The following is a 12,029-nucleotide window of genomic DNA, read 5'->3' on the forward strand; positions in this document are numbered from 1 at the left end:
AAGTATTTCTGTAGGCACAGATAATAAACCCCTCAATCAATGAGAAAGTTTCAGATAGTGATCGATGGTCTCCAGACAGTAAAGCCCGATTACGGGACAGAGAGTACCTGGGACAAGGGCCACTTTCACATGTGGTGGACAGCCCGGCTGGGGGTGGAATCTAGGCTGGGACACTAGTAAGGAGACCAGCCCACCGGGTGAGACAGATCGAAACACTGTTGGCAGGGGAGGCAGCCACTCCAAAGGCGCGTGGCCAGGACAGGCTCAGTGTTCCCAAGAACAGAAGGAGGGCCATCTGCTTACAGCTAAGGAGGAAAAAGAGGCATTAAAAGGGTGAGGGGGGCGGATCATGCAGGGCCTCACAGAGTGAGAGCAAGGACTTCTGACGTCATCGTAAGGTGCGCGGGAGGCAATGGAAGGTTCAAAAGGGGGGCCGTGACCAGGTCTAAGCTATCATGAGCTCTTCCACGTGGAGAATCAGCTCTTGGGGGTAAGAATACAAGCTGAAGAGCAGCAAGAAGACTGTTGCAATTTTTCAGGCAGGAGAAAATGAGGGTCTGGAAGAGATACGGAGCAGTGAAAATGGGGCAGAGTATCTGGATTCGGGATATGTGTATAAAGGTAAAGCTGACAGGACTTGATGATGACTGGAAGTCACTAGCCGTGGTTTGAGAAGGGGAGGGTGGAGCATGTGCGTAGGGAAGGGAGGGTGGGGTGGTCATGCTCAGAAAGAGCAGAGTAATTGCCACTTCCGTAGACAGCTTCCGACTGACTGATTCACCACGGCTGAGCCCAGTATCTCCGGATTGAGACTGGAATGTTCTGTCCCTGTCTCTCCTCTACTATTTTTTCTTGCTTTCTGATCCAACTGAGATCTTTAGGGTTCACATGACCACTTCTTGGCCTCTTCTTGGGTTCACATTACCTATTCTTTTCCTTCACTTGCAGGAGGCCACAAACAGAACAGTCTCTTCCTTTGTCTTTCCTATGACAAATGAGACGTTTATGGACTTCATTAATGTAGGGATTACATTTTTTTTGTTCCCAGTTCACAACCATCCCATATAAATAGCAAGTAGTTAGCTAAAAGACTCTACAAATTATACCATCAGAGCACTGTATGGCGAAATCTGATAGCTCTAATTATCTTAATAATCAGCAGAATGACTCTCAGCCTAATAAGAGAATGAGTAATGGCACTTTCTGAAGATTTACCCACCTTCTCTTGGTCTGATATGGAGTTTGCCCTTTCCGTATTAAAATCTCTGGACGCATTTTCTACTTGACTCTAAAATAAGGTGATTTCTAAAAAGTTACTAAAGCCAAACAAGATCAAAACATAATAACCACATTCATTCTCAATTAACATCACAGTGAAAGGAATTTAATCACAGAACACATAATGAAGTTATAAATGAAATTGCAAGATGGATTCTCATTTTCCATATACTCAGAAATGAGAAGAAAGATTCCCTCATTCTGATCGTAAATCTACCACTGAAATGGCGACTTCACTTGCTTTCACGAAATTTGTTTTACTTTGTGTACATTATCTTCTGCCTTTTTTTTTCTCTGTGTGATTGCTTTAATTCTTTCATCTAGAATCACAGGGAAATCTATCAGTTTCACCTTTTTGGTATGATTCAGCCAAAGAAAACTGTTACATAATTCAAAACCAGCCCAAAATTCAGGACTCAATATCATGTATTAGACACTTTCTAGAGCTTTGAGAGTTTCACTTTAAATCCATGAACAAAATCCTTCCCATCCTCCACACTAGGGTATTTCCCCACCATCCCAAGTCCTAAGATAAACCTATTTGTGTTCAGAATACAGGTTGGGAAGGTACCTTAAAGTGTGTCTACTTTTATAACTTACTATAGTGAAGAAACTGAATCCAAGAAAAACATAAGAATCAAGGAAACATACGAATCAATAAAAACATAAGAATCAAGAATCTTGACACTAGACCCCAACATGTTTTACTCTTTTGGGTTCAGTAACTGCTTTACAAACACTGAAAACATAATCTCTTTTCACTTTGTTCATCACTGTAAAGACTGAACATGGACCTTCCAGAAGAGATCATTTCAATATTAAAAAAAAAATCTTCTGAAAGAATGAATACATTCAAATGACCCCTCTCTCTCTGCACTGCAGTACACCAAAATGCTAACCCTCTTTACAAATATGTTTTCTGGATTCTAAAGCAAGGAGATCAATGTTCTTTCCATTTCCCAGTCATAATTAGTATGAAGGAATCAGATTAGTACTGTATCATTTCCACACACACAAAAAACATCTCTATGTGACTGTCAGTGTCTGAGCTTCAAAAAGATAATGGGGAAGGTTTATTACAAGGTATTACTCCTTATTGATGGATTGTGGAAAGAAAATAAGTTCCTGTATCCCTTGATTGAGAGAGTGCATATGAAGTCCGGCATCAGGCCACCCTACTGTCAATATCGTTTTGTCACAAGTCAGTTCATATCCACCAAGTACCACATGGTTCACAGTGCATCTGACAGCGACTTAGATACCCAAATATATATTACTATTGCTTCCAAATCCACCAACATTAGATGTGAGCTCTACTGCTGAGCTCCATGGCATTTGGACACTCAAAATAATGTCCCTCAGACTCGCCATCTCTTCTATCTGATTCATGGGTGTTGGGTTAATTTCTTGCTCCTCTTGGAGTTGGGGACCCCGGAGGAGGAAGTAGATGGTTTTAGCCATTTCTAAGCTTAAATTTTTTCATCTTAATGAGTCCAAATTGGAGAAGGAGAAAAAGAAGAAAAAGATCTTTTTCCTACTGTTCATATACAGATCCCAGGAAAAGATTCTGACTGGTTCTGTTTGGACCACAGCCTCAGTCCGTAGACCAGCCACTGGGGCCAAGAGATGATACAGCCTGTTAGACACGCCTGATGACATCCCCATCCTGCGGCCGGGGAAGGGGAATACTGCGACTGGACGTCGCCCAGCACTATATGAAATGCAAGGGAAATGGTTGCCCGGTAAAAATCGGCCACTATTATTAGAAAGGGTTGACACTTATGCCTGGTTGAACAGGTATCCACTGCCATTTCAATTCATATAAGCTTGTCCTGGCATTCAAGCCCCACTCCAACATTGCCCCGTTGTAGCTGTTTCTCCCTGATCAGTATTCACCTACCCGCCTTCTAGCCAATGGTTTGCAACTCCGACATCGTGGCCCGGATAATTCTTTGTGGGCACTGTCCTGTGCACCACTGCAGGATACTTAGCCACATTCCCGGTTCTACCTTCTAGATTCCAGTGGCCCCCTTACCCAGAAGTGACAGCCAAAAGAGTCCCTACACCGCAAATGTCCCCTGGGGGGAAACCATCCCACTGAGAAACACTGCTGCCGCCCAGATGGAATCTTTCTCATTCTGTGCATACCATGCCAATCCTTGTTTCTGTAGCTCTAAATTATATTTTATATAGTTTCCTCTTTTGTGGGGATTTCCCAGCTTCTTCCTCCCCCTCCCTGCCAGCTTCTGTAACCCATCAAAATTCTTCCCATTCTTCATGATGACCTAAAAATCTACTCCAAAAAAGAGGCCTGTTCTGAGCCCCCAGGGCCCTATCTTCCTTTAGGGTTTTCAACTCACTTTGCACCTGGCTGGTCTCTATCAACTCATCTAACTGAACCTTATTTTACCAGTGAGATCCTGCACTTATTTTTTCCCAAACTGGCTGTAGGTTTTGTACGAGACCACAGTCCTTGCTGGGACTCGGTAATACTCCGTGACGCATCTTCCCCATGAATGGGAAATAAGAATTACTTAAAATGAAGTCAAAAGACATTTTCTTTTTTCTCATTTAGGATGTTCTTTGGGCTTCTGGACACCTGTTAACAGAACCTTCACTGGCTTTCAAGCAGCCACACAAATCCCCAGTAATTCTGGCATCTTCTCATTTAGGAGGGATGAAGAGTGCCTCTCCTCTTTGTTTACAAATTATGATTCAAACTCCCACAAAGCTTCAGAAAGTTCTTCAGCCTCTGCCGTGCTGCCAGAAGCTAGAGCCCTAGAGGCAGAGACTAGTTTCAGTGACTCCTCCCTGCCGACCTCAAATGACATCAGACGCAAGACTGGAAGGAGAGGGGAGAGCACAGGTGGGGAGCCCACTGCCCTGCTGGGGTTGAGTCCTCGGTGATGACGCAGAGCTGGCCTGCCAACTTTACTCTCGATCTCACCTTCAACCAAATAAGTATGAATACATTTCCACTCATTCAGGTCTTGGTTAGCATTAACAGAGAATAAAAATAAAACAGAAGACTATGAAAGGAATGTTTAAAATCCATGGGTAGCAGAATCATTCTTGAAATAATAACTTAAAAAAACACACCCTTCTTTTTAACTATGAAAACGTTATAACGGTATATTTGTTTCCTCAGGAAAATTCAAGTTCTGATGTGAACTCCCTAGCAGACAAAAGCATATATTTCTTGTTAGATTAGATTTATCCAATCACTTAGACCTCTGTCCATATGGGATGATGTTGTTGAATTCATACAGACAGAAACCTACTATACTTCTGAAGACATTTCCAAGCAAAATGCTCATCACGAATCAGGGCTAGAAGCATCACAACTGCTCAAAATACATTTAAAAAATTCATTGTTATACCCTGATGGAGCAAAATAGAACACCACAGAATAGTTTTCAGGGGAAAAAATAATGAAAGAAAGAAAAGCCACTTCTGTTCAAATTAGCATGAGGTACGAATATGTACCATTTTTTTCTCCTACATTAGTAAGAGTTGAATCCCTTTTTGGAGGCAGAGTGGGATGGGAGCAAATTGATGATAATAACACAAGCCTTTGAGAGACCTGGGATAAAAATTAAAACACAGTAAGACCAGCCAGTTTAAACCACCTAAGCATGCCTTGGTGTTAAAGGATTCCACTGGCAGTAACACGGTACAGGGCTGGCTCAACACGAGGCCTGGTGCCAGAAAGTCCTTTGCTGTGGGGGGTTCTGGTCACTGTAGGAGGGTAAGCAGCACCCCTGGCCTCTACCCCACTTGATCCTAGTAGCACAGCTCTGTACCCCAGCTGTGGCCCCCACAGCTGACCGCAGACAACGCCACGTGTCCGTGGGGAGCGGTGGCGATGGAGGTGTGAGGGTGAAGATGGCAAATTGTGCAGCTACAAACCACTGGTCTAGGGTGAGGCCCAGTTTGCACCTATTGTCCCAGCTAAATAATTAATAGCACCCCCACCTTCACTTTTAGATATGTATCCATTCAGAAGACAGATTACAGTATTCCCACTTCTGGGTCAGGAGCCTTTGATCCTGCACTCCTGTCATGCAGATTTGGGACTGCAGCAACAGATTTGTCTGAAGCCCTCTATCTCCAAGGAACTCAATTTGTGGTGAAAAGATCTCTTTAAAGAATATAATTCTGTCTTCTCCCTTCATACATGCAGTTCTGGGAAGTAAAATCAGTATAACCTTTCTGCAGGGGAATGCGGAAGTTGTAAACTCTCACAGCCTCTCAAAAAATAATCATGTAAATGTTTACAGCTTTTCTCAAAAAGTTGTGTGTCCCATAGATACCCTTCTGTGTCAAGCAAACCCTAAATGCCTCAAAAAGAACTTCAAAGCACTCAAATCCATTGACCCAACATCTTTTCTAGCCAAGAAACAATTTCATTCTATACACTAACACAAAAGGCTCATTCTGTGCTCCTGAGAGATACCAACAGACCTGGTTAAAAAGTTCAGAAAGTTTAAAATGATTCAGTAATTTTGACTAGCATAACGGTTCTCAGGCTTTACTGCATATCAGAATCACCTAGAGGGCTTGTAGACCCAGAGACTGCAGAGCCCAGCCCTCCAATGTCAGAAGGTCAGGAGCAGCGTCTGCTAATTTTCATTCTGACAAGTTCCGTGGTGATTCTGATGGTCGAGTGATCTAGAAGACACCAGCTGCTCCCCGCTTTCCCCCTCACAGACTGAAGCATTCAGTACTCGGGGGTGGGTGGAGATGGGCTTGGGGGACAGGCGAGGAGGTCTGGAGTCTTAATAAGACTGTTTGCTCAGGTATTTGCTTTTCAGTTAGTCGGAAGAACATTATGGCGCATCCCCCAGTACTGGGCACCACGCTAGGCTTTGGGGCTGCAGGGAGAACAGGATGGACACAGCCTCGCCTCACTGCCCTGGCCCCACCCCTGCTGCATCCCCTTTTAGAGCCCCCCTCCTTGGGGCTGCAGTTCCATCCCTTCCAGCATTCCACTCTGCTGTTTATCAGCTGCTCATCAGCGCCTTCAATCACTCCCCAACCTGTCGGACAGATCTAAAACAGTAGATCTCAAGTGTCTTCACCACACACACACACACACACACACACACACGCACGCACGCACGCACGTAATTATGTGGGGAGACGGAGGTGTTGACTAGCCCTGCTTTATTCTTTTCACAATACATGCATGCATCAAACCATCATATTGTACACCTTGGACTTACACAATGTTGTATGTCAATTACATCTCAATAAAGCTGGAAAAGAAGTAAGGGAAGGAAAAGAAGAGGCAAGAGTAGGAGTAGGTGGGTGTAAACCTGGTTAAAGAGCGTAGCAACTTTCTCTTCCCGTTATTTGCGTCTTTTCTGTAAATTTAAAATTGCATTGAAATAAAAGATTAGAAATACCAAAAAAAAAAGCAAAAGTAAAGCAGCCAGGGTAACAAAACAAAACGGACACCGAGAGTTTCTAGAAGCATCTCCTACTTTGGTAAGTTCTTTTTTTTTTTTTTGTGCCCCTGATCATTTCTGGGAAAAAAATCCTTAGAAGCTCCGACTACACCAGTCACATCCTTTTAGTGCGCCCTGGAGACAGGAGGGCCCTGGGTTTATTCCTTCTCATTTGCTGCAGGTCCTGAGCGGAGCAGCGTTCACTCTAATACTGATAACCAAGTCTGAAGGTGCCTCCAGCCTGTTTCCAGGGAACAATAACTCAGGCTCTGATTTAGGATGTTTCCTTTCTTCCATCACTGTCACCAAGGCCCGAGGGAAAGCAATCTACATTCTCGTTGACCTCTGCAGTGACCGCCAGAGGTGTTCACCGCATCTCCTTAACCACCCCTCACTGTTTCCTCTTTAAGAGTCTGTCTCCCAGGATCGCCCCAGCTTACCTCTCCATCATCAGCTGGGAAGGCCGTGGGAGGGCGGGTATTCTCCCTGGAGTCATCTAGATACCCGTCTCACGCTGGGCCAGTTATCTTTGTTCAGGGAGTAGGGAAAAAGTTTTGCTATTTGTAACCCCCCCTGTGCAGTGAAGGGGAAGCCTTTAGAATAACTAGATACATTTTTGTGATACTAGGCGAGTCCACATGGCTTTGTCCACTCAATTTTTAGGGAAGGAACCTTTACCTCCCTTCAAAACTGAAAGCGTTCTAGAGATAATTACTCATGGGTTAAATTCAAATCACCAGAGACCTCCTAACCATGGTTTGACAGCAGAAGGGAGGCTAGTTTTGGACCTGCTCAACCTGAATTCATATTGGCATTCATGGGTCACAGTCATATGGATTCAGATGACACCCATATGTTAGCCACAGATCACATCTTTTCCTAAGATCTCAGAGTTTCTTCCAAGCATAGTGGCCCTTGGGATCAGAGACAACTACTATTTTGTGACAAATGCTTTTAGTTTAATAATTATAGAGTACCTGAATTACAAATGTTCTTAAGTCCACTGTAGAGAAATAGAAGTAAAGAGGATGGTCATTCAAACACACACAGATCTACCAGATTTCTAACTCTAGTTAGCTCATATGCCTAATCTTTCTGCAGGTTATAAAGGAACTATGGGGTATTGTCATAGTTCACATGCCTTTGGCTTTCTATGAGATCATAAATATTGAGTGCTATTTTACAGGTCTTTCTGACTCAGAAGGATCCGCACTGACAGCACAGAATGTGCGAACTGATACCATATGCCACGTGGGAAAGGAGAAGCCACCAAAAGGAGAGAGATGCAAAGGCTCTGGGGTCACTTGCAGGGTCCCTCACCGACATTTATGTGCATTAGGCATGCTGTCTTCTCTACAGCATTGTTCTTTGTTGCTGTTTCATTAATCTGTGTGAGCTCTGAGCTGTGTGAATGGTGGCTTTCATGTTATGAGAGAAAATTGTTATTTTAACCATTCTAGCATTATCATTCTTGTTGGAGGTAAAATTCGAATTGCAAAATTGGTGAACATTTTTCCTGTTGGAGGCAGGAGGGGACTTATGCAGTGTCTCTGTTCTAGAAAGGAATCTGAGTTGTACCATGAGGCGGATCTATCCTTGCTTTGCAAAGGAATATTTTGGAAAAAAACCTTTTCTGGTCATGTGTTCTAAGACATATGCCTCCCTAACAGAATTGAGAAAGTCCTCAGTCAGCACACGATTCTCAACACAGACTCTGATCTTAAGACATTTGATTCAAATTAGAAATTGGATTTGAAAAGATGCTCAACATCACTAATCAATAGAGAAATGAAAATCCAGGCCACCAAGAGGGCCCCACCACCACCACCTCACCCCCAGTAGGATGAGATGGCTATTGTTAAACAATAACACCACCACAAAGTAACAAACTGATAGCACAGACATGGAGAAATTGGGACCCTTGTGCCCTGGCAGGAATGTAAAATACTGCAGTCACTATAGAACAGTAGGTCCTGAAAATTTTAAAATGGAATTACCAAAGGTGCCAACAGTTCTACTTCTAGGTATACATACCCAAAATAATTGAAAGCAAGGACTCAATGAGATATTGTACACCATGTTCACAGCAGCATTATTCACAAAAGCCAAGAGGTGAAAGTAACCCAGTGTCCATCCACAGATGATTTGATAGACAAAATGTGATCTATATATCCATGGAGTAATATTTAGGGATAGCAGGTAGAAATCCTGACACCTGCTACAACATGGATGAAGCTTGAGGTCACTGTGCTAAATGAAATCGGCCCCAAAGAGACTGTATAATTCCACTTATATGAGGTACCTTCAACCATCAAACTCATAGGACAAAAAGCAGAATGGGGTGGTTGCCAGGGGATGAGGAGAGGTGACTATGAGGAGTTACTGTTTAAGGGGTACAGAGTTCCAGTTTGGCAAGTTGAAAAGAGTTCTGTGGATGGGTAGTGGTGGTGGTTGCACAAAAACATGAATCTACTTAATGCCACTGAACTGTTCATGTAAAATAGGTAAGATGGTAAGTTATGCATATGTGTATTTTACCACAATTAAAAAAAATACAAAACACAGAAATATATACATTGGGTGTCTAAACAAGGACCTGATCTTAACAAGATTGCTTTTTCCTTAACGGCAATGTGAACTGTATTGGCTTGGAATCAGCTAGTGTGGAATCTGGATGTCTACTACTAACCAATGTTATTTAAAACTGAAAACCGAGAAGGTGAGAGAAGTATTTGATTGCATGCTTTCACCACTCCGGGGCGCAGCAGGCGTGGGGGTGCAGGAAGCCTCCCTGCCCTACTCTGGAGACTGGGTGGTGCTTCCCTCAAAGGAAATCCTGGAGCACAAAAACAGAGTTCCAGAGTAAAGAGGGACGGAGGGCATTCCTATCTTTGGGGGCAGGAGTTGTGGTGGCAAATAGAGGTGAAGGGGGAGGTGACTAGAAACACGAACAGCCATCTCATGAAGGGCAAAAGCAGGAACATCTGAAATGCAGCTTTTGGCTTCACTTCCCTGCAACAGGCACCACTTACCTCCCTATTCTCCATTCCCCTTCCTGCCTTGCTGAAAAGAACCTCAGTTTCGTTAAGTACCTACCCTAGTCTATCTGTCCACGTTCTTCATGGGAAGCTAACCCCACCCTCACCTGAACTGGTCTTCCATTCATGGGAATAGGCAAACGGTGCCATTCTGACCATTCACTGGCTCAGCCGGCACGGAGACGCTTGGGAAGGAGCTCTTTGCCTAGCCAAAGGGACACAGAGGCAGAGTAGGTGACCACTGTTCTGTGGCCTCTTGTGGGCTGGATGGGGTGGCTACACCGCCACAGGCATCTTGTGCTTATGAAGGCCAGCTGCCTTGGGCAAGAAGCCAACACAGAAGGATCCACAGAGCAGAAAGAAGGGAAGAAATTAGATTCTCGATGATGATGCTTGTGTTAGTGACATAAGCAACTATGGGACAGCCTGCCTTTAACCTTCTTACTGCTTTAGCCTCTTGAATCAGTTTTCTAAAACATGACACCCAAAACGTTTGACCTGACTGATTCAGAATAGTCATTGCTTCCTGTTTTCCTTGAGTCACCAAAAAGAAAGGCATTAAATGACACAAAAAGGACATAGAAATGACAGTTGAGTGTTGTCTATGGCAGTGGAGAATTAAGAGGGCACTGATGACCATGAGGGGGATGAAGTGGCCTTGGGACGGACCTTAGGAACATGAAGATGTGCGGATCAGCAGCAAGACTTGATGAGCAGGTGCGCTCAGGGCAGTGAGCCACAGTGTGAAATGACAAATGGCATTGGAGATGGAGTTCTGGATATACAAGTAAGTGCCAGAGGTCTTCAGAAAAATGAGGGAGGGTAGTTCATGCAAGACATTGACCTCATTTAGACAGGAGAATAGAGGGCTGGTCTACGATCATCACATAGTAAAGGAAAAAGTAAAGGCGGAAGGGTGGGAAATTCGGAGTCATTCAGATAATATTGGCTATAAGAAATATCGCAGGATTTCCTTTCAAGAAGATGAAAGATTCCTATGGGACTTGTACATCTCTGCGTATATTTTCTATAAGGACACTGGTCATCAGAATGACAAATTCAAATGAGTATTTTCAGGCAAATAGAAACAAAGTCCCTCCATCCTCCAACTCTCCCTCAAAATGAATTGTGTACCCACAGGTGGTGAGTCAAATGAGAATGAGAAGGCAAACACCTTCACTCAGACCTGGGCTAGTGTTCAAAGATAGAAGAAGTGGTCCAAAGCATGGTTTTCAACTTAACAGCTTACTTTCAACTCTTCACTGGAATACATGCATATAGGCAAAACTAATAAGAACTAATAAGCTATATTTTAGATTAATAGGTGTGCTATTATTGGAAAACCTAACTCAAATAAATGCAGCCATGAGCATTTTCTGCCTTAAAAAATATTACAAAGAAAAGAATGATTGATTGCCCTTGGTGCATTTGCTTCTCTGTGGTTGCATTCCACTGCTATTATAAAAGCATAATAATTTTTCCAAACGCCATGGCTACCTGACAGAAGTGTTTGAAAACCAACTGTACTTTGGACTTCCAGGAGTGTGTGTGTGTGTGTGTGTGTGTGCGCGCGCGCGCGTGCGCACGTATGTGTGTGATATGACAATTTAGAGGAGGAACTCATCCCACCTGATATTCCAGAACCCTGTCTTCCTGCTCCGACTGGCTGCCCAGTCTTACCTGCCTTTCAATCAAACTGCTTTGCCAGAGATTCTGAAGCCCTCTGGCACCTATCCGTGTGCCAAGCACTGTTACTTTCACAGAAAGGTCGGAAGTCCGTTTCTGAGCACCAGGCAGTGTAAGGAAATGCTGTTCCCAAATAGGGGAATTCTTTCTCAAACACCTTCACCCTCCAAGTACCAGATAGAGCTATGAGCTTTCCAAAGTGCTATGAGTTTAATGATTTCACAGCTTCAAGAACACAGCCTGAGAGAAAATGGGAAAAAAATATGATGACAATATCATCTGTGTGATCACATACAAGGAAGGCATTGAGATGGATGACCTCCTAGTTTCTGACAGGGCTTGGGAGAGGAGCATGTATTGTTTGATACTGGCGCTACTGAGAGACGCTTCAGAGAAAGTTTAAGAGTGCAGAAGGGGGAAAAACTCCAACCCCATCCCCATGGCTGCTGATACACTGTGCCTGAGAACTCTGCATGAGGTTATTTTTACTGGCTCTGCTCCCACAGTTCTGCTGTGATTAAATCAAACCATTCTGACTGTAAACCCTTTTGTTCTGTCTCACCATGTCACAGAGGCT

At 43.7% G+C, this 12,029-nt stretch overlaps 1 protein-coding gene across 24 annotated transcripts in view; it reads right to left on the minus strand.

The window, feature by feature from the left end:
* The window catches only part of FHIT (fragile histidine triad diadenosine triphosphatase), a 1,286,968-nt gene that overhangs the window by 110,995 nt on the left and 1,163,944 nt on the right, over positions 1-12,029 (minus strand). The window contains exon 6 of one of the 24 annotated variants that reach the window (XM_073230797.1): positions 769-985. The exons of the other annotated variants lie outside the window; for them this stretch is intronic. Within the exon in view, the coding sequence (XP_073086898.1) occupies positions 926-985 (60 nt within the window). The 3' untranslated portion in view covers positions 769-925. Of the gene's footprint in view, positions 1-768; positions 986-12,029 lie in introns of those variants that run through there. 24 annotated transcript variants of the gene reach the window in all.

Source organism: Manis javanica, chromosome 3, assembly GCF_040802235.1.
Source record: "Manis javanica isolate MJ-LG chromosome 3, MJ_LKY, whole genome shotgun sequence".
In the NCBI taxonomy this organism is placed as follows: Eukaryota; Metazoa; Chordata; class Mammalia; order Pholidota; family Manidae; genus Manis; species Manis javanica.